This window comes from Oryzias melastigma, linkage group LG8 (assembly GCF_002922805.2).
Source record: "Oryzias melastigma strain HK-1 linkage group LG8, ASM292280v2, whole genome shotgun sequence".
Taxonomy (NCBI): Eukaryota; Metazoa; Chordata; class Actinopteri; order Beloniformes; family Adrianichthyidae; genus Oryzias; species Oryzias melastigma.
In genome coordinates, this window is record NC_050519.1 from 375,336 (window position 1) to 398,663 (window position 23,328).

Below are 23,328 nucleotides of genomic sequence, written 5' to 3' on the forward strand. Positions count from 1 at the left end.
GGTCTGTCAAATGTTCACTGATCTCTTAAATTCAACTTCTTTAAGCAACATATGTGTGACTTTGCTGTACAGTTTATGTTTATCTTCCATCAGCTTGCTTTTGTTTGACTTTGGAAGCCAATGCTAAAGTATATCAGTTTGTTTTAGCAGTGAGTAGATACTACCACAACACTGTCAGCAGATGACCTAAGTAAATGTGAAGCAATTTCACTGATGAATAAAAACATAATGAAATTTACCCCTCTTAATCTGTTTAGGCCAGCAGCAAACTGACAGCCTCCTTTAGTTTACAGAAAAGTTCAGGTGAGCTTTCACACCTGCCAAAGAAAGCAGACTGTCACTCATAAGAGGAAAATAATCATTAGGTTCCTACAATAACGACAGTCCCGCCATGACGAGTATCACCACCATTAGCTGTCCTCACAAGGTAACAATTGTAAGAAAACACACACACTCACACAAACGACTGAATGAACTGACTTTCCGAGAGCCAACATTGATCGATCCCATCTCTGTGTTTGGATGGAACCTGATCTGTTTCTGTTTCTGTCTGTTCCTTCTTCAGTTTCTCATGTGGAGTGTGTCACTCTATCATCAGAACATGATTGTCAATGAGATAACGCACACTGAAGAAGATAAGTTTATGCTTGGAGATGATTGGCTCTTCGGTTTTCTGTCCTCACTTCTCTGTTTTAGTATCGACATTAAAAACGTGGTAGAAAACACTTGAAATGCTTTTTCTTTTTTTTTTTTTTACATTTTGATAACATAAAACCTCAGAATTTGCTCCAGTTGGACTCAGAATCAAAGAGGCACAAATTCCCTCGTGATTTATGTGACTATCAACAAACAATCAGAATCTCATTGCGACTCACTTTCATTAAACGCACTAATTAACTCCATCAGTGTTAGATTGTCCATGCTTCACGATCACGTTAACTGGTGACAACATTAATAATTCCACGCTGCAAATCGATTTTCACGACAGTTTATTTGAAAATGCATCAACAAATGACGATGATGGTTAGAGAAAATCTGAAAGTTTCCTTCTTGAATGTACCTTTTACCTATTATTTTTACTAATGTGATTATATTTGTTATTACAAAAATGTATTTATCATGTAATGTTAAAGGGGTTTTGCCTGAAGAATATTAGCTGCCTTGCTTTAGGGCATTTAGAGGCAAAAAAATCAGTTATTAGTTAAATATGCAACAAAATGATCTCTGCAAAGAACCACGAGAATACATTTTAACCTTGCTCTAGAAGTATTTGTGGGGTATATGGAGTAGTATTAAAGGTCTTGAGGTCATGTGACCTCTGGGTTTCATTGATTACCCTCGTCTGCATCAGAGGGCGGGGCCTCAAAAAACAATCAGATCACCTGGCGGGTGACGTCAATCAAAGGCCTCTGAGGGAAGCAAAAGATTTGGTTTAGTTTCCAACAGGGACCCCCAGTATTAATAATCAATGCACGTCCTGCTCTGGAAGGCAAATTAAAAGCCTTCACTAAACAGCAAACATTAATGATCTGAGTTTCTTTCATGGGGATAATTACTAATGAATGCCAGTGATTCATGCGAACAGTTGCCAACTCATTTCTGTTTATTTGTTAATTTATTACGGTTGATTTGCTTTCTCTGTCCTTACATACTGAACTGTTAAAATGTAAATGAGCTGCATTAACTGCTGACTGACACGTCCCTCATTACTCCAGAGAAACTGTGCTGACGGCAAGATCAGACACGTTTTGTAAAATGAGAGGAAGTCTTTGGACTCTTAAATAACTGATTTTTTCAGTTTAATGTCATGAAGCTGTTAATCATTTATTTGCATGTTTCCTCTCAATCCTTTCGTCTACCCTTGAAAGTCTGGACTCCGTTTTTCTTTCATGGTGACCTCTGTGGCGTCTCTCAGACAGACTCGTTCTTGGAAGGCGTTTTCTGGAGTGTTTTCAGAGCGCACATTGATTCAGATGGAAGGAAAAAAAACCCTGTGGGGACGGTATCTGGTTGAAATATTTGACCCAGTTCAGACTGAAGGTCGAAGGGATTTTATTGGCCTATATTTGGAAAGGCAGAAGCCGAGAGAAGCGGGGAGTCTATTAAAATGTCAGTCTGGCGGTCGGAGCTCGTCCTGTTGGTGCTGATGAATTTCCCAAAGCAACAAATCGTTCGACTTGCAGATCAGACAGCTTTGTGTAACAGCATTTTTTATGACTAACTTTGATTAATGTTGCTGTTGAGTCTTGCAGGCCCTTTAATCTCATTACAATCTCAGTTATATGAAAGAAAACATGATGTATAAACGAATTAAGTTAATGTGACGGTTTTTTAAGAGTTCATCAGCACTAAAAAAAGCTGGAAAACATCAGAAAAATCCCACATTTTAAACTTGATATAAATAAATAAAAAAACATAATTACCCAGAATACAAATGTATGCACTCATCTCTAGATGCAGCAGTTTATTTAAAATTTTGCAGTTTTAAATAATTTCTGCCAATCTGAAGAAACTCATCAGTAGCTCATTTATTATTCTGTCAAAAAAAGAGAGAGTATATATTAATGCTTTTCAAATTTATAACCGGAAATCAATCAGAATTAGTTTTAAATTACTGGCAACCAATTTAAATCAGTTTACAAAACCACACAAGCTTCACGTGTCAGTCTCTGCATGAACTGTCTCAATTTGGGTCTCCAGTCCATCAACTTTCTTTCTCTCTGTCTCTCTCTGGAGAGAGAATGAGGTCTATGTATATATCCATATATAGATAGATAAATATGTAGATATATAGAAAAAAAACATCCATATATTTGATATCTACATATACATATTTATTATATACTGTATGTATAGATATATTATTTGTGCCATGGGAAATGACTCATTTTTAATTGAAACCATTGCCTGTTGTGTTTATCTGGTATAACTGGTATAACACTGAGTAGTTAGGAATAGGAAAGAACATAAAATACATTTTTTCTTTGTGTTTACTGGATTTCTATACAATAAACTTTGATAAAAATGACGGTGCTGCAGCTTTACGCTTGGTTCACACTGAATGCGGAAGCGCTGAGAAGCGGCGCGGGATGAAGGCCGATTCGGTTCAACGCCCTGGTTAACCTACGGTGTAGCGCTGCGATCTTCCACTGCCAGCTCACACAATCCAGCGATTGTTTCGCAAGTGATCCATGTCAATTCCGGCAGGAAGTTAGGCCGAGACAGTCACGAAAACACAGACAATTTTCAAAACATAAACCAATTTTTCACAACCAAATACCGCTATTGACAAATGCAATCACATTATTGTATCTAAGCCGACTGTAGAGATGAAAATAAACGGACACTGAAACACACAATAAACATAGTGGGTGACTACAGAGTGGGGGGGTGTAGTTTTGGGTGTCTGATGTCATAAAGAGCTCTAACTAGCCTCAGCTGAGCAGAGGCGCCTGTCGACCATCGCAGTAAAACACACGTCTGGTGTGAACTGGAGGCTAAGCGGATTCCGCGGACACTCCGCCCTTACGCCGCTTCACAGCGATTCCGCATCCAGTGTGAACCAGGCGTTAGCCAATAGCTGCTTATGTCATCAGTTAGACCAATCAGAAGAGGTCAACGTTCTCACTTCTGATACCAACATGATTTAAATCTCTCAGCTAAAGATTATGTTTAGCATCCTCAAGGATCAGGTTTCAGACCTGCTGCGTAAAAATTGCATGAAATAATGAAACTTAGACATGAGTCTCTGAGACATCAGCACAACCATTTTTCCACTAGATCTCCCATGATGCATCAGGCTAATGTTTCACCGTCTCTGAACTGTCTGTTCTAACAGGTCGCTAATGCTCTTGATAAAATCGGAGGTAAATCATTTAGTTCGCCTTTACAGTCTGTGCTGGAACACAAAGGAACTCTTCACAGTCTTCATGGTGTTTGTTCCAACTCCTCTTTCGAACTGAAGCAGCTGGTTTGAAGGAGAAATTGAATTTCAGAATTCAAGCTCTTTTTTCAAATGTAAAGTTAAGTTTAAATATAAGTAATGACAAAATAAAAATACCAGGATTAAGGCGAAGTGGCCAACAGACACATTTAAAATAAATTGAAATAATGTATTCACTCCAAGAGAGATAAAACTCTTTTGTTAAAGTTAAATTTTTGATTTACACAAAAGAAAATCTAATAAAACTTAAATGTGTTCACTGTTTTTCTAGTTACGGTTAAACTTCTAAGCGTGAATATAATGTTGTTTTTTTTTTTTGTGAAAAATTTATCGAGCATGTTGTGATTATGTACAACTGATTTTGGAAAAACAAAACAATAAAAAAAAAAACACTGTCAAGACCAATATATATAATTTTTTTTCTAGTTTTTTGTAAAATCTACGTTCTGGGTCAGCCTTTAACATATACCTGCTGTTGCAAAAATTCTAAAAAGCACAGCAACTTTTTATTGCAACTTTTAGGAAAATCAGCTGCAACTTTAAGATTTTTTGTGCCTCAATCATAACTACAAAATGCAGGTGAGATTGTGGAGGGACTGTAAATCACACTGTAGTTTATTTTACTTTTTTTTTGGTTGCTGGTGTTCTTTGTAATTTTTGTTGAGGAAAAATAGTTGTTTGATTCAAATTGATTGTAAAACTCTGAAATAGAGAATCTGGACAACTGTACATTTTTCTATTAATGTGTCCAAAATTCGATGTTTTCTAAAGACATTCGATTAAAAAACGTCACAAATATAGTAAAACTTTTAGGAAAAGTGATGATATAAGAAATACCTGCTCAGATTTTTTTATGAAGGTTTTCAGGAAATGCATCCTAATTTACTTTTTTTTTTCTAAAAAGGTTGCAAACAAAATAGTCAAAACACAACCTTTAGGCTGTTGATTTTAACCAAAGTTTTAAAAAGTGGCTTGTCATTAATTAGACATATTCTGTTTATTACTTTATATCATAAATGAGATTTCATTTTCTGTCTACTTGGATGATCTGCCTAATTTAAAAACACTTTTTTAAGACATATTTTTTTATTTAAATATTCTTTTGTTTTTTCTTATTGCTATAAACAATAAGTATTTACACTAAAAAAATAAAATATTATTTTACAAATGGGTGAGATTAAATAACAGCTGAACTCTCTGACTCTCAATTTGATGTCAAGTTATTCTGTAGTTTTCTTTTTTTCCCCAATATATACACAGTATATATATATATATATATATATATATATATATATTTCTTTGAATTACAAGCCGTTTGCATTGTACAATAATATTCAAACTCTGGCCGACTGTTAATGAGCCATTTTCACCAAAATATCAGGAATATTGAAGATTCTCCACAAACGTGTGACAGCAAACCCCATGAAATGACTTTGAATCGATTTCTTACGTTTCTGTCACAGGAACCTCTGAACTCGTGCTGTTATCGAGTCTTGAACTAATGTAAATCAAACACATCATGGGGGGGGGGCACAACACGTAGACGAGTTAATTTCCTCCAGATTTACTCTGTGACATTCATAAATTTGCACCGTACTGCTCGAACTGATGCCACAGTCTCAAGTTGATGCTCACATCTTTGTTTTTGGTTGTAAAGAATTTTCAGTTCTATTTAAACCAGGCAGCAGTGGATGCAGTTTATTTTTTCCTTAAAGAAACAAAGTTGTAGAATTCATTTGGAATTTCCCAATTATAAACCTCCAAAACTCTTCTCAGTGGTTCAAAGGAAACCAGTCCGTAAACATTCATTTTCAACGATCTGCTCACAGTCATGTGTTGTTGTGTTATTGTGATCTGTTGTCTCATTGTTGTGTTGTTACAGTCTAGGGACTACAGATGTACATTTGCAGTGCAATATCTCGTGGTTCTCCTGTCCAAGTCTCTCTGTTTTGCTGATTTTTTTTTTTTTTCATCTGTCATAGGTCAATTCCTGCAATAAACAAATGAGCACAACTGCTATCATCTGGTGTATTTACATCTATCATTCCCTGGATTGAAGCTCATAAATGTACATTTTCCCAATAAAACATATAAATACAATTGTTTTAAAGAATATCTGACAGAAGAATCAAATGACCTGATCAAACTGCTTTCATTTGTGCGCGATGGTAGACTGTGTCAACACTATAATGTTACAGCCCTCCTTTGGGTGTCTGAGGTAAAATATGGAAGCGGCTCCAGAAGAAGAAGCTTTTTGAAGGATTACGCCGTGTTTGTGAAGCTGAGCCCTTTGTGAGGGGTTTTCATGCGCTGAGCGCTGCCGCTAAGCCCCCCCAGCTCCACGCTTGTTTGTGTCAGAAGGTCTGTCCCGCCGTTTTCCTCCCTGCATGTCAGAGTTCTGGGTTTGAAACCCTCAGATTTTGTAGGTTAACTCGTGATCTTTCGCATCACAGCTCAGGAATTGGGTTGAATTAAAATGTCTCGTTATACCTTGTGCTGCGACGATTAAGGTCGACAACTAAATTAATAGTCGATAAGTTGTTACTTTATATTAAATGGAGTCAGAGTGAAGTGAAGGTGAAAGTTATAACAGCATTCTACTAGATCTTTGGACTATTTTGACAATTAAGATTGTTTAGACTAATTTGAAGTTAAGCTAATATTTCAGCTGCATGCTAGCTGTTTTGGCTAACTTAGGCTTTTTTCAGTTTTTTAGGCTATTTGGGCATTTTACTAATATTTCAGCTAGCTATCACCTTCAGCATTTTCAGTCGTCAACTTGAACGGTTTTAGCTATCATTTTCAGCGTCTTCAGCTATTAGCTTTAGCATTTTTAGCTATCAACTTCAGCTATCAGCACTAGCATCTTCAGCGGCCAAATTCAGCTTACAGCATTCACACTAGCTTTATCGTATGTAATGTTATATATCTTGTTTTTAAGTTAGTTTAAAGTTAACAATGGTTAAGATGTGCGCTTTACATCCAGTTTACGCATGACCCGATTAGTCGACTAATCAGACAAAATAATCGGTGATTAGTCGACTATTAAAATAATTGCACTAATACAAAGTAAACCTGCGTATTACGAAACATTTGACATGGTGAGTCCTGATATGCATCACTTCTGCTTCTACTTGGTTGTAGCTCTTAGAAGTTTAAAAATATTGATGGAAAGCAAAATTATTTGTAGATTTCACTGAGTTGCGATCTCAGCAGTGCCCCCTACTGACCTTGTATGGGAGGACGACGGCAGACCCTCCACTAATCCCAACAATCGGCACAGCGGTCTGAGTGGAAATGAAGTCCAAGATCTGAGCCACGGCCTCGGAGCCAACGTTGTCCTCAAACACCACGCCATGGACGCGGTTGGTGGAGAGCGTGTCGCAGATGCGTGTGAGCAGCGCCCGTGGGTTGGTGTTGTTGACCAGCACAGTGATGGGGTTCACCTCCAAGGGCAGGTCCATGAAGTTCTCTCTGCTCAGACGCCCCTTGATCTCAGTCTGGTAGGCGGGGCCGCTGAACACCACCGCCACGTTCACAGAGGGCGTGGGGAACCCGAAGGGGCGGCCTGAACTGCTGTGGGCGTGGCAGAACAGCAGCAGCAGCGGCGGCCACCACAGGGAGTCGCTCCAGCAGCCTCGAAGGACGCCCATCTCAGTCACCTACTGCCTGGAGGGGGGAGAGAGGACAGAGGATGTGAGTGTTAGACGGGAGTCTTTCTATTTTAACCATTGACTGTAGATAAGATCTGGACAGAGTGATGCTGCGTCCTCGTGTTCCAAACAGGAAATGCACTCGGGGGGAGGGGCATGTCCAACGTTAAAAAACGATTGACGGATTTCAGATAGCCCGCTTTCAAGTGGTACAAACTGCAACAAGCTGGCTCCTGATTGGCCAGAGTGGTTGCTATAGTAACTCAGACAGTGTCAGACCAATTACTGCTCACTGACGTCGTGAACATTCTAAAAAGTTGACTAAATTGACTTAATTTGGTTGGCACCCGAACTAGCCTAAAGTCACTCCAGTTCTCATCAATCAGTGGTAGACTTGATTAAACCCCGCCCACTTTTGACTTGAACCTTTTTCTATTGGAGCGTTTCAGTATGTTTAACGGTGATGGACGAGTAAAACTCTTAGAGTAACGAGTTGATGGTTCAGATCTTACTAGGCATTGGTTACATCTTAACAAGCAGAAAGTTTTTTTGAAAGTATTTTTTTTCATTAACTCTGCAAAGTGTCTGAAGTACAAATACACAAAAGAGACAATATTTAAAGAATTAAAAAACATTTATTTGTTTCATATATTTGCATGAATACATTTTTTGGGTCAGGCTCTTTTGGAAGTTTTTCTGTTCCATCAGATTCTGAATTTTTTAAACCTTTGAATTTTCTTTCTGAATTTTTTTGAACCCTTGATTTTTTATCGGCAAATGTTATGCCCCGAAATATTATTTTACATCTTAAATATTTGGTAATTTTATTTTTCAGACTTAACATTTCGATGGGCCAGAATTTCTTTGGGACAAAAGTCGCCTTTTCCATCTCATTAGAGCAGCTGGTCGGCACATCGATTTCTAGCCAATCGTATCATGACAGCGACGTGACGGGGTAAAAAAATTCAGAAAGAAATCTTAAAGGTTTAAAAAATTCAGAAAAAAAATCAATGGTTTAAAATTTTAGAAAGAAAATTCAAAGGTTTAAAATAAAAAAAAATAAAAATAAAAAAATGTAAAGATTAAAAAAATTCAGGAATTAAAGCATTTCAGAATTTTTGTTTTTTAATATTACAAAGAAATCATAAAAATACAAAGGTTTTAAAAATAGGGATAAAGAAAAATTAAAGATTTAAAAATTCAGAATCTGGAAAAAGTGTCCATAGATTTGTTAAGATTTAGAAAAAAAAAATAGAAAAGAAATCTTTAACAAATAAAACCTAAGCTTTAATTCTTGTTTGAATTATGTTTTCAACGTAAAGAAAAAAAAACAGTTTTAACCGTTTTAACTTAAATAGCCCACGTTCAACTGGTAGGGACGTGACCTTCCAACAGCCTCACTCCTGATTGGCCAGAGTTGTTACCATAGAAACATTGGCTCTGACTCTGATGAATCCATGTTAACTGATGATGTCAGGATGGTGAAAAATGGCGACTGAACTGACTTCATGTGGTTGGAACCGGAAGTCAACCATTACTTTATGGATGACATCATGTTCAGTCCAGTTCTCAGATACTGTCAGTAATTGCATCTCCATTAAGATTTCCTTTTTTAACCCTTAAATTTCCTGATTTTAGAGCCGACTTTAAGAATGCCTAAAATCCAGATGGTGGCCGAGTTTTCCTCTGTGATCTGTTTAAGAGTTTGCGTTTTAAAAAGTGCTAAAGTGGTGACGGACTTGCCAAACCTCGTTTGGCGCTGTGACCGAGCTTTAAGGTCGCGCGGGGAACCCGGCACCTTTGCTGCTGGTCGCTGCTCCGTGTCCCGGGCTGCTTGATGTCACCGAGGCCGTGTGAGAGCCCATTAGCCGAGCCCACAGAGGTATTTTTAGATCTTCCTGCATAATGGGGCTGCAGCCGGGCTGTTGGATCTCAGGGCGGCAGCTGCCACCCTGCTGTTGTTGTACTCTGCGGTCCAATCCAACAGATGGTGTCCAATGTTTAATGCAACAAATGGAGAACACGAGGATTTAAATTTTTTGTCTCGTGACTTCACTTTGATGCTGTTACTTAATTTTGCAGCAGCCCACGGCTCTCAGACATAATCTGTGCAGGTCCTCGGGCAGGCTTTTCTCTGAACTGATTGATCGTCTTTGTGCTGGAATTATGATTTATCGGCTGTTTGGGAACTTTACACGTGCTCGACTTTCTTTCTGAGCAGCCGAGTGTGGCTAATGGACATGACAGCGGTTGCTGACTGTTAGCCATTTGTTCTTGTTTGTCAATCGTGATTCTTTTGCTGTCTGGAGGGTCATGAAGGACCCGTGTGACTTCAAACCCTCCCAGCCTCCTCCTACCGTTCACACAGGGGTTTGTGTTGGCTGTCAGACAGACTTAAACTCTGTTAAATCTGTCCCCGCCGTGTTCAGGCTCTGAGCGAGAGCTGCCACTGGTCCCCCGTCACAGAGATCTGATCCACTGTGTGATGGAATCCCACAGGGGTGAATATATTGTAATCTCCTGGTAATCCCTGCCGGGCGTCACGGCCCGCGGCTTGATTGTAGTGTATAAACTTATCAAAAGATTTGGCTGCTATAGCTGTGTGAAGCTGCAGTTCTCCTCCTAGAAAGCTTTCCAGGCCAACAGGCCGTGAGGGAGCGGGCGGCCCGCGCCGCCGCGCCTCCTGAATACTTATCAGGTGATTGTTTTTCCCGTCGTGTCATCTCCTGAAATCCAAAGACACGACATTGCTCAGTTCAAACATCGTCCTGCAGGTAATTCTGCCGGTAGATTGTGTTGTTTAAGCCTTTGTTTGGATGTTTACCCCCATGGTGACAGGGTGATCCCTTCATTAACATAGCTCAGTAGTGGGGGGGGGGCGCATGTTCACTGTCAAACACCGTAAAACTGCAAATGGAGATCAATGGTGTTTCCGTTAACATAAACAATAGTTTAAGATTCAGTGAGAGTATCAGACATTTAAAGGGCCTAAACATGAAAAATCTATTCTTTGAGATTTTAAGTGTTTTATGATGTTTATTCTTCACTATAAACAACCCAAATGCAATATTTTGATCCATTCACGTATTTCTGAGTATTCCTCTAAAACCTGCACTCCCTGCAGGAGCCCCTCCCATACCCACAAAAATGAGCGGGTTCTCATGAAGTGACGTAGACGTTGAGAACGGCTGCTTCCAGGAAGAGTCGCACAAACACACAAGCTAGCGGTTCGTGCACAGCCGGCAGTCTGTGGAGTTTGTGTTGAGATCCAGTGTAGCCATGACTTTGTGCGGTGGCATACGTCAAAAAACATTCTGGTGAGGAATCTGCTCGATCCTGAACAGATCTGAGAACGGCACAAGCAGATGAGACGACTGCAGGAAACGGAGCAGACTGTTTCCTGGTGGAAAAGTGAGCAATAAATCAGAAGAACTGGGTTGAAGATGGATTACTGAGCAAAGACGGAAAGGTTGATCTGCATGAAAGCAAAGAAACTTTAGCTGCTAAGATTGTTATTTGTCCCTTAAAATGTAAAATGTTGTATCCTTACCAACAAACAACAACCATGTTTGTGTGAATTCTCCTTCATCCCAGTTAATACTAGTACTAATGATAATAATTAAAATACGTTTCATTGAAGAAACACCTTTCAATGTACCTGAGGACACTTTAGAAATAAATGAATCTGATTCTAATTGAGCAGCAGGTAAAAACTATTTAATCTGAGCTCTTGTTTGGTCATACCTTTTTATTTTAGTCACAGGGTCCCAGTTAAGCAGAATGAACTACTGTGGTAATATAACCCAACATGTGATGTCCGCGCATGTGGACGCCAGGTCTTAAGCTACATTCACACCGGAGGGGCGTCAAGTTTCAATATTAAGTCAATGTGAAGACGCAATCTGAGGTCTGGGCATCAGGCGCGGCGCATCAACCAATCAGGGTCGAAAAATACATCCAAAATGGCGGCTCTATGTGAGGATTTTCGTCCTGTCCGGTTACGGTTTGGCGAAGGCGGGAGATACGCCATCCTGCCACAGAGCTGGATCGACCGCCATGCTAGCCAGGACCAGCAGATGCCCAAGCGTCCGGCAGAAGTAGCGAGGTCTACTGCCCAAGCTGCCAGTCTCTGAGCAGCGACGATCGCTATGTTAGTCCGCCGGCGGTTAGCTGCCCGGCAGACGGAGAGCCACAGTGGTTGCCGTTATAGCTCAAGCAATTGCTCTGGCTAAATATCTTCCAGTTTTATTTTTGATTTCCCCCTCTCGGGTTAATGCTCAAACTAGGACACAGATAGACGGCAGTAACGTTAAAACAGCCGTCATCCGGGTGCTGCTCCTGCAGTAAATGGTGAAGTTCATCGTACTGCGAGCGTCTCTGAAGAATCTGGTGAGCTCAGACACGGCTCTGTAGAGCTCTCTATAAACCATAGAAACCAAAGCTCCTCGCTCGACATCATCCATGCTTTCCACGACGGGTTCAACAACTAAATTGTGACGTTGATTTGACACATTTAGGAACATGAAATCACCATTTTGACGGGTGTTATATTGATGGATCTCTGCATTAGTCTTAAAATAACATTTTTAGTGATAACATTTCTATTAAACACAATTTTATACATAAAAATACAAATCTGGTACATATTAATGTTATAAATATCAACAGGGACCAAATTGAGACAGAAGATCAAACATTTCTGGATAATCAGATATAAACAGCGTAAACACAGTTTCTTTAAAGTACGACTGGAGTTTGTTTCTGAGACCAAAAATATGCAAAGAGACAGAACGACTTCACTGCAGATCCAACACTCCAAAAAGTTGAGGAACATTTGCATTTAGTATCAGAAACAATGATGTAGAAAATCAATATGTAGACAGTAACTGTATTTATATTGTATTTAAAAACAGTATTTTACATGTTTTCCACTTGTTCTGCTTGTAGATTTATTTTCGTTTTTCCATGAAACTTTTTGTGTTAATTTCCATGTGAATATGTATTTTCTTCAAACAGAATTGTTTCGATCATCAGAAACCATCTTTGTGGGGGTCGGCTGTCATCAGAGCGTCCTGAAGCGTCCGCGCTCAGATCAGCGGCGTGTGAAAAAGCGCTCTCTTTTTGCTACTCTGACTTTGAGGATCAGGCGCCGCTGCCGGCATGTGCCGCTCTGTAGATTCTGCATAGATTAGGCAGAATGCAGATGCATGGATTATTGTGACAGAGTCTGTGGTCGCTCGTTGTTAGCGTGCTGCGGAGCGTCGCTGTGAGTCACTGTTTTCCTGCTGACGCAGGAAGTGGAACCAATTACTGTCCAGACCCTGCAGGCCTGCTGGTGTCTAACTAGACTCCTGATGAAAGGACTCCTGTGTTTTGCAGTCATTAAACACTGTAATCACTCTGGTAAATATTTCTGAACTTTTAATGGAAAAAGACCGGCTTTAAAACAGTTTTTGTTTTTTGCCTTCAGTTCCTTTGGTCCCACAGCGCAGCCGTCCTGCTGACGGACCCGACTGTTGTCAGAATTCTTCTTTCACCTTTGAGGGGAAATTTGACCCCACCACAAACTCAAAAACTCACCAAAATTCACACACACCAAGTACCGGGTAAAAATGAATTCTGCCCCCCCTTAGTAAGGCTATGGCTAAAGTAAGACAATGCGGCTCCTTCTAGGTTTTGATCAGTATAAAACGATCCCAAACGGCTCTTTTACTGTTAAAGGTTGCAGACCCCTGATTTAGAGACTTTGATCTATCGCCTCCTAACTGTCGGGCATCATAAGCTGCGTTTCCACTGACTATGAAATTGTGAAAACTGGATTTCCAATGATAAATTTGGCAAATGGAAACACAATAATTTCAAACATTTGTGCTTGGAAGTGGTGGTTTAGTCATGTCCAAATTTACCTTTTTGAAAAACTGTAATGGAAATATTTTTTTTTGTTAAGAGTCACATGACCAACAGCTGGATACCACGCTCAGCTGCACAGCGGGCGCCACCAGAGGTCTCACAGCATCACAGCTCAGCTCATCATGTGGAGCTATTGTAAATCACCAACCACAATTTCCCAGAATCCCCTTCATCCGTAGCCGCTCCCATGTGGCTCGCCGCTCCGTAACCTGATTAAGACACCGACGTCTCCTTTGATAGATGATTCTAGACTTTCAATAAAGTTTTGTGTATTTGTGTCATGGAAACGCAGCTACTGTGAATCTACTTGGAAAAAAATGTTGGAATTAGAAGTTGTAGATATCGAACCGTGTTCGCATGACGGCCCAAAAGTAGAATTTCTCTGTTTCTACAATATGACAAACAAAATAAACATATTAGAGATGTGGGTGTGGTTAACAAAATCCCCTGTTGTCAAGGAAACCCAAAAATTGAACTTTTACAGATTTTTCTAAAAATTACATCGACTGTTCATCGCCCACCCAAAACCAAAACATGAAATGGTTGCTATGGAGATTAAAAACTGTCATGAATGTATCACATGCAGCTCTGAAAGGGGCGGGGGGGCTGGGGCAGGTAGCAGCACCTCAGCCAGTAAGGGGGGGTCAAAGGGGGGTGGAGGGCGCCTGCAGTAATACTTCCTGTTGCTTTACTTCTGTTTTTTGTTTGCTCATGTCTACAGTTGGTTAGCATCAGTTTAAACAACAATCACTGTGGAAGTCGCCCTGCATTGAGTAGATAAATAAAAAGGAGCAAACAGCCCAGAGAAGTTCTGCTGTTTTGGGGACAAAAAAGCTTTTAGTGCCAAAGGAGAAAACACGGATCTGTCCTCTCTAGTGAAGCCTCTGGCTACCGTTCGCCACTTGTGACTTTTCGGCCTTTCCTCCCATCACTTCCAAAAGTCAGTTTGCATCCAGACTGAAGTGAACCTGCAAATGAGCAGAGAGCCTCATTCTAACGGGACCAGAATTCTACCGTTTGCTCCAGAGATCCAACACATTCTCATCCTGATGTTTGGTCAGGATCCTCCGACGGTTTGGGTGTCCCCAACTGGTTGTTTTTTGACGTGCTGTCTGCTCCAATTAAATCAGGGATCGCCAACCTCCAAGCTGCAAAACGGTACTGGACCAGAACCAGTACCCTGCAGTACCAGACAGTGCCAGAACCATGCGCGTCCGCTACCAGACATGGTACCAGTTTGTGGACCAGGTTAGGGTACCGGTACTGGCCGTGGACCGGGTAAGGGTTGTAGTATTGGTACCAGCCGCGTCCCGAGCACTGGACCAGGACTGATTTGTGGACCGGGTTGGAAAAGAAAAGATGGGGACCATGCCCTCAATTAGGGGGCCCTCAATCAGAGGGCAGGGTCAGAGCACACTTCATGCCACCCCCCAGGGAGCAGGGGTCCAGATCTACCCATCACAAAGAGTAAAAGGAAATCAGAATTGGGTACCGGTACCGGCCTCGTCCCAAGGACTGGACCAGTACCCAGCGAACATTTCAATGTGGGCCCCATATGGTTTACCTTTGGGCTAACCAGCCGCCCAATGGAAAGCATATGAGCGAACAAGCTACCTGGCGGACAGTGTAGCAAGTTAGCGAGCTCCACTAACCCACCGAGTCAGACCACTGAGTCCCCACTCAGGCCAGTGTGGGCAAACACAGGTGGGGCCACCATGGACCCGCGGACAAACCCACCATTTCAGCCCAATGATAAACCATATGGGGCCCTCATTGAAACGTTCGCTGGGTACCGATTTACTGACCGGGTTAGGGTACCGGTACCACCCGCGTCCAGAGGACCGGTCCACATCCGGTACTACGTCCAACAAAACGCCCAGACCCCTGATTTAACTCTTGTCCTATCTCAGGTATTTTGATGTTGGGAGTGGGGTCATCTGGACCCCACAAGACGGCACACTGAACGTTTTTTTATCAAGGACTTTTGATTTTCACTGGTGTCTGTGGCGGACATAAAATCCTGTCCGCCTTCATCCGCATTTGTCATGGGATGGATAACATGTCAATGTACGGCTTGGGTCATCTGGACCCCATAATGTCACACCAGCACATCAAAAAGTGAGGAGTTGGGGACAAAACATCAAAAAGTGACGAGGACGAGTCCTTAACCAAACGTCAACATGTGACGACTTGGGAATGAGAGTTCAGGTGAACTTCCACTCCAGGTGAGGCAAAGTATATTTTTAACGTTTTTTTTTTAATGATTGAAAATATACTTTATTGTAGTATATCTCGATATATATCATTATTGAGATAAACTGTTTTTTCCGTGTTGCCCAGCACTATTCACAGGTACCAAGCGACTAAAGCAGGTGTGAGCAGAACCAGCACCGAGCCTCATATTTGTTCTGTAAGCAAAGATGTTGACAGAAGGTTTTTGAGCAGGAATTAGAGCCTGACGGCAGCACATGTTCAGATAACAGCTCCTGGCAGGGCTGGTGTCGCGTTGGCAGGTTACAGCGCCTCGTTCTCATTTTCTAAACATATTTTTATGTCTATTTCTGCAAGTGAAGGAAAAGCACAGAGAACGAGGAGAGGACGACTGGTGTCATGCTTCTGAACTTTGAGGCTCTCGCCCTTTGATTAAGGATCAATCCGGATGCGTTTATCTCCCTCTAGTGGGACTTCTACTGGAAACAGTTTCCAAATCTGGGGGTGAGGGGGGGTTAGGTTTGTGGTCATCTTTTCTAATGTGCTGTAAAACTCTTCCTCTGTCTTTTGAAGCTGCAGGAATGTCTGCATCATCACTGACTTCAACCATTTCCAAGAGTGAGGGTTGGATTTCCTTCCACCTATTTTCCATTTCTCCTTTCACCTGAATGCAGGAAAATTCCCAATCCAGGATCATCCTGATCCATTGAACTAATCTGAGGATTCATGAGTTTGATCCAAATGAGCAGATTTTTAGTTTTATTTCAGGAACCAAACATGTATTAATGATTAACTGATCACTAATCCTTTGACTTCTCTGGAGTGCTAGAGAAACAGGTTTGACTCGTGAGTCTAAAAATGGTCAGGTGTGTCGGAGTGCGCCTGCAGCTGACTTCAGCAGCGGCGGGAGCTGCAGGAGAGCTGCGACTAAAAGTCACGTCAGTCACTGAAGCTGACGTAGAGCCGCCTGAAACGGCAGCTGACCTGCAGGGAAAAAATAAAAATCAGAAAACTGTTTCCTCATCTGCTGCAGCAGATCTGATGATTTCGACAATTCAAAGAATCTTCTCCAAAATATATAAAACAAATGTTTCTAACCCACAAATTAAAGGGAGAATTTTTTTATCAATTGAAGATTTTGTAAATGTGTTTGTCTCAAAACGTTCTGATTGGTTAATTAGCTAAGAATTTATTTATAAAATCATCTGTCCAAAGGTGAGATAATTTTCCAGTAATATGTAAAACCTTTTTTTGTCTTCTACCATTAGTGTAGCCATGAAGCTTAAAATAATGATCATTTTGATCCAAGTAACTTCCTGACCAATCAGGCCTCAGCTGTGCAGTTTGTCGCTGGTTTTACTGCTGTATAATCTGTGGAGATGCTCTAGTTTACTCACATAATTTAGTTTCATAGCTGAAGAGGGAATATGTAATGGTGCTCGTAAAAGAAAACAAGCTGTAAATGTTTCTGTGGATATTAATATTCAATATTTTCTCTTTCTAAGAAGTTAAATCAGCCAAAACGAGGATAGAAATGAAAATAATTCAGTCATTTTCTTTATGAAATGCTTAAAATCTTACAGCTGCTCCACATGTCCATCAAACCTTTTGCTGGTTTAATTATTTCACAGCCTCGACAGTAAAACCGTTTCTTTTGTTTTCCCCGGCTCGTCTGTCAGCTCCCGGCTGCAGATCCGGACCGATCGTTTGGCATCAGATTAAACCCGCTGCACTTAATCCAGATCATAAATAAAGCTGCATCTCTGTCATCCCTGTTATCCTCGTCTGACCTTTGGAATGTGTTGGGAGCAAAGTTAACCTGAAACCGGCAGAACCGGGACAGAGACCGACAGAACCGAACCGCTCCTTTACTTTTCTGAGCCTGAACTCGCTGCTGCAGAACCTTCAGTCTGACGGTGTTTAAGAGACGACTTTCTTTGACTTCATGAAAGGATTTGGACACAAATCTTTTTGCAGATTTTGTTTTAGCTGCTGCATCATTTTCTTCACTTTTTTTTATTTATAAAGCAGATAGAGGATCCACTCCAATGAAAACTGTATTTTTAGTGTTTTTAACATGTTCCTGTGGCATTTTTCTCATGATGGACATTTGTAAAGAAAATTATTCCTAAAATTGCATTTCTCTATATTTTTTATTGGAATGGAAAATTATTTATTTCAAGCAATCATAGCAATAATAACACAAACAAGATATTCATACCAAAACATTTGAACATAGGATAATTTAGCGTAAATTTGATTGGAAAGTGCTCACACATTCACCAAGTAATTAATGCAAATATTACTCATACCTGTAAATAAACATTTTCTTTTGTATTTGGAACAGGAGACAAAACTATTAACTCCTAAGATTGTCACAAGTTCAACAGATTGTTTGAAAGGGAGGAAGAGAGTTTATATAATCCCAATTTTCCATTTTCTGTACCTGATTTATCATTATCCAGATGTTAGTTTCCGATCAAATAAATACTTTACCAACACAGATTCAGGTCATTAAGAACGTTTAAGTATCAATGAATCACATGACAAAGATTAAGTACATAATGATTATGCAAATACACATAACTGTATTTCAGATATCATCAAATACAAATTAATTCTCAAACATGTGCAGATTATTTGTCATCAGAAAAATAATTATTATAAATCACGTTTTGGGAATCAGTGGAGTGATGGAGACTAATTACTTTAATCTTCATCAGTAGTTGATTTAGTACTTCTGATTCTTTTATTATTATTCATATTATTTTATTTTATTTTATTATTTTAAATAAAAATGTTTATATTCTGCAGATTGTGCAAGGTTGGTTCATTCTTCTGTTTGACAGTCGTTCTTCTGGCTTTAACAGTTTATAAGTCCTCTTTGCTCTAAAGTCTGCAGACGCGTTTGTGAAGGTCTGTGTCCTTCTGCAGCGGAAAGCTGAGGTAAAGTTGTGAGCAGGTCCGAACTCATGGATGAAGATCAAGGTCACAGATGATTTTAGAGATAGCAGTGGATCTCAGGCGCCATTAAATTGGACTCTTTCACTTTTTACTGCATTTTCAATGCAGCTTCGTTGACCAAAGCAGCTTCAGGGTCAGATGACCTCCACGACAAAAAGGCACGAGCAAAGAAGCAGATGGAGGTAAAGGTTAAATGAAACTAATATTTTAAAAAGTTGAATTATTTTAAAGAAAGACGAGGAGCCGCAAGAAAAAGCTGCAACTACCGTATTTTGCTGCATTTTCAATTTCTTCAGTCTTTCACGTTGTTGACAACCAGAACTTTAGTCTGTTCAGTGGATCTTGTGGTTTAACAAAGGTCCTGCTGCCTGTTACTCAAGAGTTTTGAAGTGTCTTACTCTCCTTGAGGATCCTGGCTTGTTCAGCAATCTCAGAATTCCTTCTGGTCCGATGGTCATTCAGATAAACAGCAGATCCTGTCAGGTTTTCCCTTCGCTGCATCAGAGTTAGCTTGTGTTTCGTGATCGGTGGTTTATTTGTCCTCTCTCTCCTGGGAAGTGGGTGGCAGATATCGATGGTATTTAGATCCAGGGAAACCCCTTTAGACTTGAGAAATTATTCCAATTCATGTTCAACATCCTCAAAGAATTTCTCATCAGAACCAGAAGCCGTGCTAGCATGCTCTTTTAGCAATGCTAGCTACGTTGGCCCTTGACTTTGCCTGGGGTTTGACCTGTAATCCAGTGAGGATTAAATTATTCATCCCGGCTTTCTGTTTCTCCTCATCCACTCGTATCTCCAGAAACTGTGGTCATGTTGCTTGTTCTGGACTCAAAGTCATCTGATCTCTTCCACCAGCTCTAAGAGCGGTGCTAAATCGCTTAGAGGTCCTCAAGGTCTCCGTCACTTGCTTTTCTTCAGGGTCATGACCAGCTTTCTTTTTTAGCAGAATCACTCTTTGTTTGCAGTAAAATATAAATAACAGATGATAACTAAACAGACTAAGCTAAACTGGGCATCCTTCTCGGAATCTCTTCAACTCCGAGATGTGAGACGAGCCGGAGACAAGGTCCACGGCCAAGACGAGCCGGAGGGGAGGTCCATGGCCAATATGAGCCAGAGGCGAGGTCCACGGTGAAGGCGAGCCAGAGGCGAGGTCCACGGTGAAGGCGAGCCAGAGGCGAGGTCCACGGCCAACGCGAGCCGGAGGCGAGGTCCACAGTCAAGTTATTCAAGCTATAAACTGACCAATCAAATGCCTAAGTAAAAGTAGGCGGAACCTGCTGGCCTCACATCCAATGTTCCAAACGTTTCACAGATTTCGTGTCTATGCTTTCAAGTGATAGGGGTGTGGCCTTTCAAAAAGCTCACTCCTGATTGGTAAGGGTGGTTGCCATAGAAATGATGACCCAAATGACATCTGGCTCCAACATGGAGGCATCCATATTGCAAAAAATGGTGACTGAATTGACTTCATTTGGTAGGACCAATTTCTATGGATGATGTCACACTCACTCAGTCCAGTTTTCAGATACAGTCAATGGTAGTGTCTAGATGACCTTGTATGGAAAGAGACGTCATCAGTGTGTTAACATGATGATCTGTCGTCTCTGGTTCAGCTTGAGTGTCAAATGGCCTGATGCCAAACAGACGGTGGGTCGTTCTGTCTTCCCCTGAGAGAAGCCGACGTTGTCGTCCTGCAGTCTGTTCAGGGCACACACCTGAGAGACTGCTCAACATCGCTGGAGCTCCTTAACCCCACGGAGAGGACATCATTATCATCATCGTCATCATTATAGACTCCATCAATGACTGCTTCTGAAGGACAATGTGGTGTTTCCAAACAAACCACGTCTGTCATGAAGGTGAAGACGAGAGCAGTCTATACAGACACTGCAGCCCAGGTGGGAGAAGGTCAAAGACAAGGAAAGCAGGTGGACTTGATGACATCTTGTGTCACCTCAAGTCCTGTGGAGAACTGTGGAGCACGTTTTTAACCGGAGCTTACAGGTAAGGGTGGGATCAAAGCTCTGGAGGACTTCCTGTGTGGTTCTAGTCACAAAGACCTCATGGAGACTTACACAGATCCTGGATCAACTGAATATGAGGTGTGGATCCGCTGCTGTTCACTCACTGCATCACCATCAGGGTGGTAGCATCATCTCTGCGTCATCGTTCTCTAACATCATCTCAGAGCTTTAAGGAACAAACTGGACAAACTGAAGTCGACTCTGGTCTTTCTGAGAAGATCCTGGACTTTGGTTTTGCTCTGCAAGCAACAAGATCCCGTTTTACTTCTTGGTTTGAGCTGGATTTGACAGAACAGTTGGAACCACAGCTTCTTTATCAAAAGTCAAACGGCATGGAACAGCATAAAATGTAAACGCCATGAATCAGAGTTAAAAGAACAGAGTGGGGCTTATGGGTAAGCAGCACATCCACTGCCTATTCTGTGAGAGCCAGGGACTGTCTGAGGTCCTGAGGTGCTGGGTGGGGGCCCTCAGGGGACTGTTGTGACCCTTTGTCTTCACACTTCTACTCCGCAGACTTCAGAGGGCTGTTTTCTGCCGAAGTTCTCAGAGGACTCGATTGTTAAGCTCACGAATGACGAAGCGGAGAACAGAAGCCGGACGTGGACTGCAGTGAGGAGATCTGGATCCTTAACAGAAGACCAGAGATGGTCAGCATCCAGGAACACTGGGAACTACATGAAGAACCTTCTCTCTGCAGAACTGATCATCTCTGCAGCCAAACACACTTTGGAGAATTCTTCAGGCATCTTTATAACTGTGTTTACTTTAAATTTGCATTGATTTGTCATGTCAGGAGTTATATATTTTATTTTTGTCCTACGGTTGAAAGAGAAAGTTTGTGAACCCTTTAGGAATGTCTTTTTTAATCTCACTCTACATCACAGCCATACCGGCTTAAATCACACCAATTTATGCTTTTATTAAACACAATCGGGTGTCCAGTTTATGCAGTAAACCATGTAATTCCAAAGGGTTCACATATTTTCTCCTGCAGCTGTTTTTGCGTTTCTTTCAGCTAACTCCTTGGGACCGATGGAGGTATTCCTATTTTTCTTCTGAAAGAACACCCAACTTGTAAAGTGATTGGACGCATTTCCTTTCCAATTTCTGTGATTTAATACAGATTAATGTCCTGGTTAAATGAACACATTCAAGATTACATAAAGAACAGAATGTTTTGAAACCAAAATAGTTGAAAGAGCTGAAGATGTCACTCCAACTCACCCCCTCACAGGACTAAATATCGTCTCCATCTGTCGTTCCAACGGCTGTTTGGTTACTTTCAGCCACAGATCAGGTTTTTCTTTGGATCAGATCTTCTTGGGTCTCAAAGGTTTTCCCAGGGTTCAGTAGGTCTGCTCATTGGAAAGTCTAGATCTGATGGTTCTTGCCCCACACTTTGACTGAGCTCTGCAATGGGAAAACCCATTCGTTTGAGTTGGGAATATAGTCAAAACCAGAAGAATCAAAATCTTGAAGATGAACCTTGAAAGTGGTTTTATTTGAGAGTCTGTCACAAAGAAGGATCTTCATCCATCCGTCCCTCCAGTTGTGCTTGAGAGCCTCTCCAGGTCTTCATTTGTGGATGATCAGGTGATGGATTTGAACTGCTACCTTTGATGTTTTCCTGATGACGTCGGCCGACATTTGAGCGAGCTGATGGTCGTCCAGGTCTTTGGAAAGTGGTTGTTGCTTTCTTTCCTCGGTTTCCTGTTTTCCACCAGTGTCTGCTGTTGAAATGTTGAGACTGGAAGCATCTCAATGTCCACTTTGTCCATGAAAACCGGGATTAAAGCCTTTAATTCCTCTGTCAACATTGTCCTACAATCAGCAGCTGATTTAGGATGTCTGTAAACGACCATTCAAATGATTCAACAGAACAGTAATGACTACACCTCTCTTTGTTCTCCTTTTCTTAAATATTACATTAGATGATGACCTAATCCGGGGGGTGGGGGGTAAACTACGGCCTGGGGGCCACATGCGGCACTTCAAGCTATGTAAACTGGCCCAGAAAACTATTAATGTTTTATTTCAACTGTATTTCTGGTGTGCTGATGATGCACTACAAATCCATTAACCTTTGTTCACGTGGCGTTGGAACATTTCCTGTTTTTCTGACGTTCTTGTGTGTTTCCTGAGTTGGACAGTTAATTCTCTGATAACTCAAACACCACATGAACGCAGAATTTCTCTAAGTTTGCGTTTTTCCTTTATGGAATTGGTGTAATTGTCACAAAAGGCACAGTTTTGACTTTCCAAAAGTCTCCACTCCGGCCTGAAGCGCTCTCCCTCGTCCCTTTCCTTTGAATTTTTTCGGGCCCTAGTTTTATTTAGATCTTTAGCTCAGACGGTAGGGGGAAAGAACAGAAACAAGAACCATCACTAACGTCACAGTTCAGGAGAATGGGCTCAAATCAGGATCAGCTTAAAGTGAACGAAAAAAACAGATTTTTTTTAATTTAATAAAAGGTTAGAAACTTAAAACTTGAAATAAGTCTTTAAAATTGAAAAAAAAAAAGTTTTTTGAAAATCTTAAGTTTGATGTCTTCATGGTGATTAGATCCTTGTTTTCATCCTAATGCTAGACTTGTTTTCTATGAAAGCTTGAAAG

At 41.0% G+C, this 23,328-nt stretch overlaps 1 protein-coding gene across 2 annotated transcripts in view; it reads right to left on the minus strand.

Annotated features, from left to right (window-relative positions):
• Positions 1-23,328, minus strand: part of grin2ca (glutamate receptor, ionotropic, N-methyl D-aspartate 2Ca) — an 81,149-nt gene that overhangs the window by 45,438 nt on the left and 12,383 nt on the right. The window contains exon 1 of one of the 2 annotated variants that reach the window (XM_024272204.1): positions 7,174-7,596. In XM_024272204.1, the coding sequence (XP_024127972.1) occupies positions 7,174-7,596 (423 nt within the window). Of the gene's footprint in view, positions 1-7,173; positions 7,613-23,328 lie in introns of those variants that run through there. The other variant, XM_024272203.2, reaches the window with a different exon arrangement.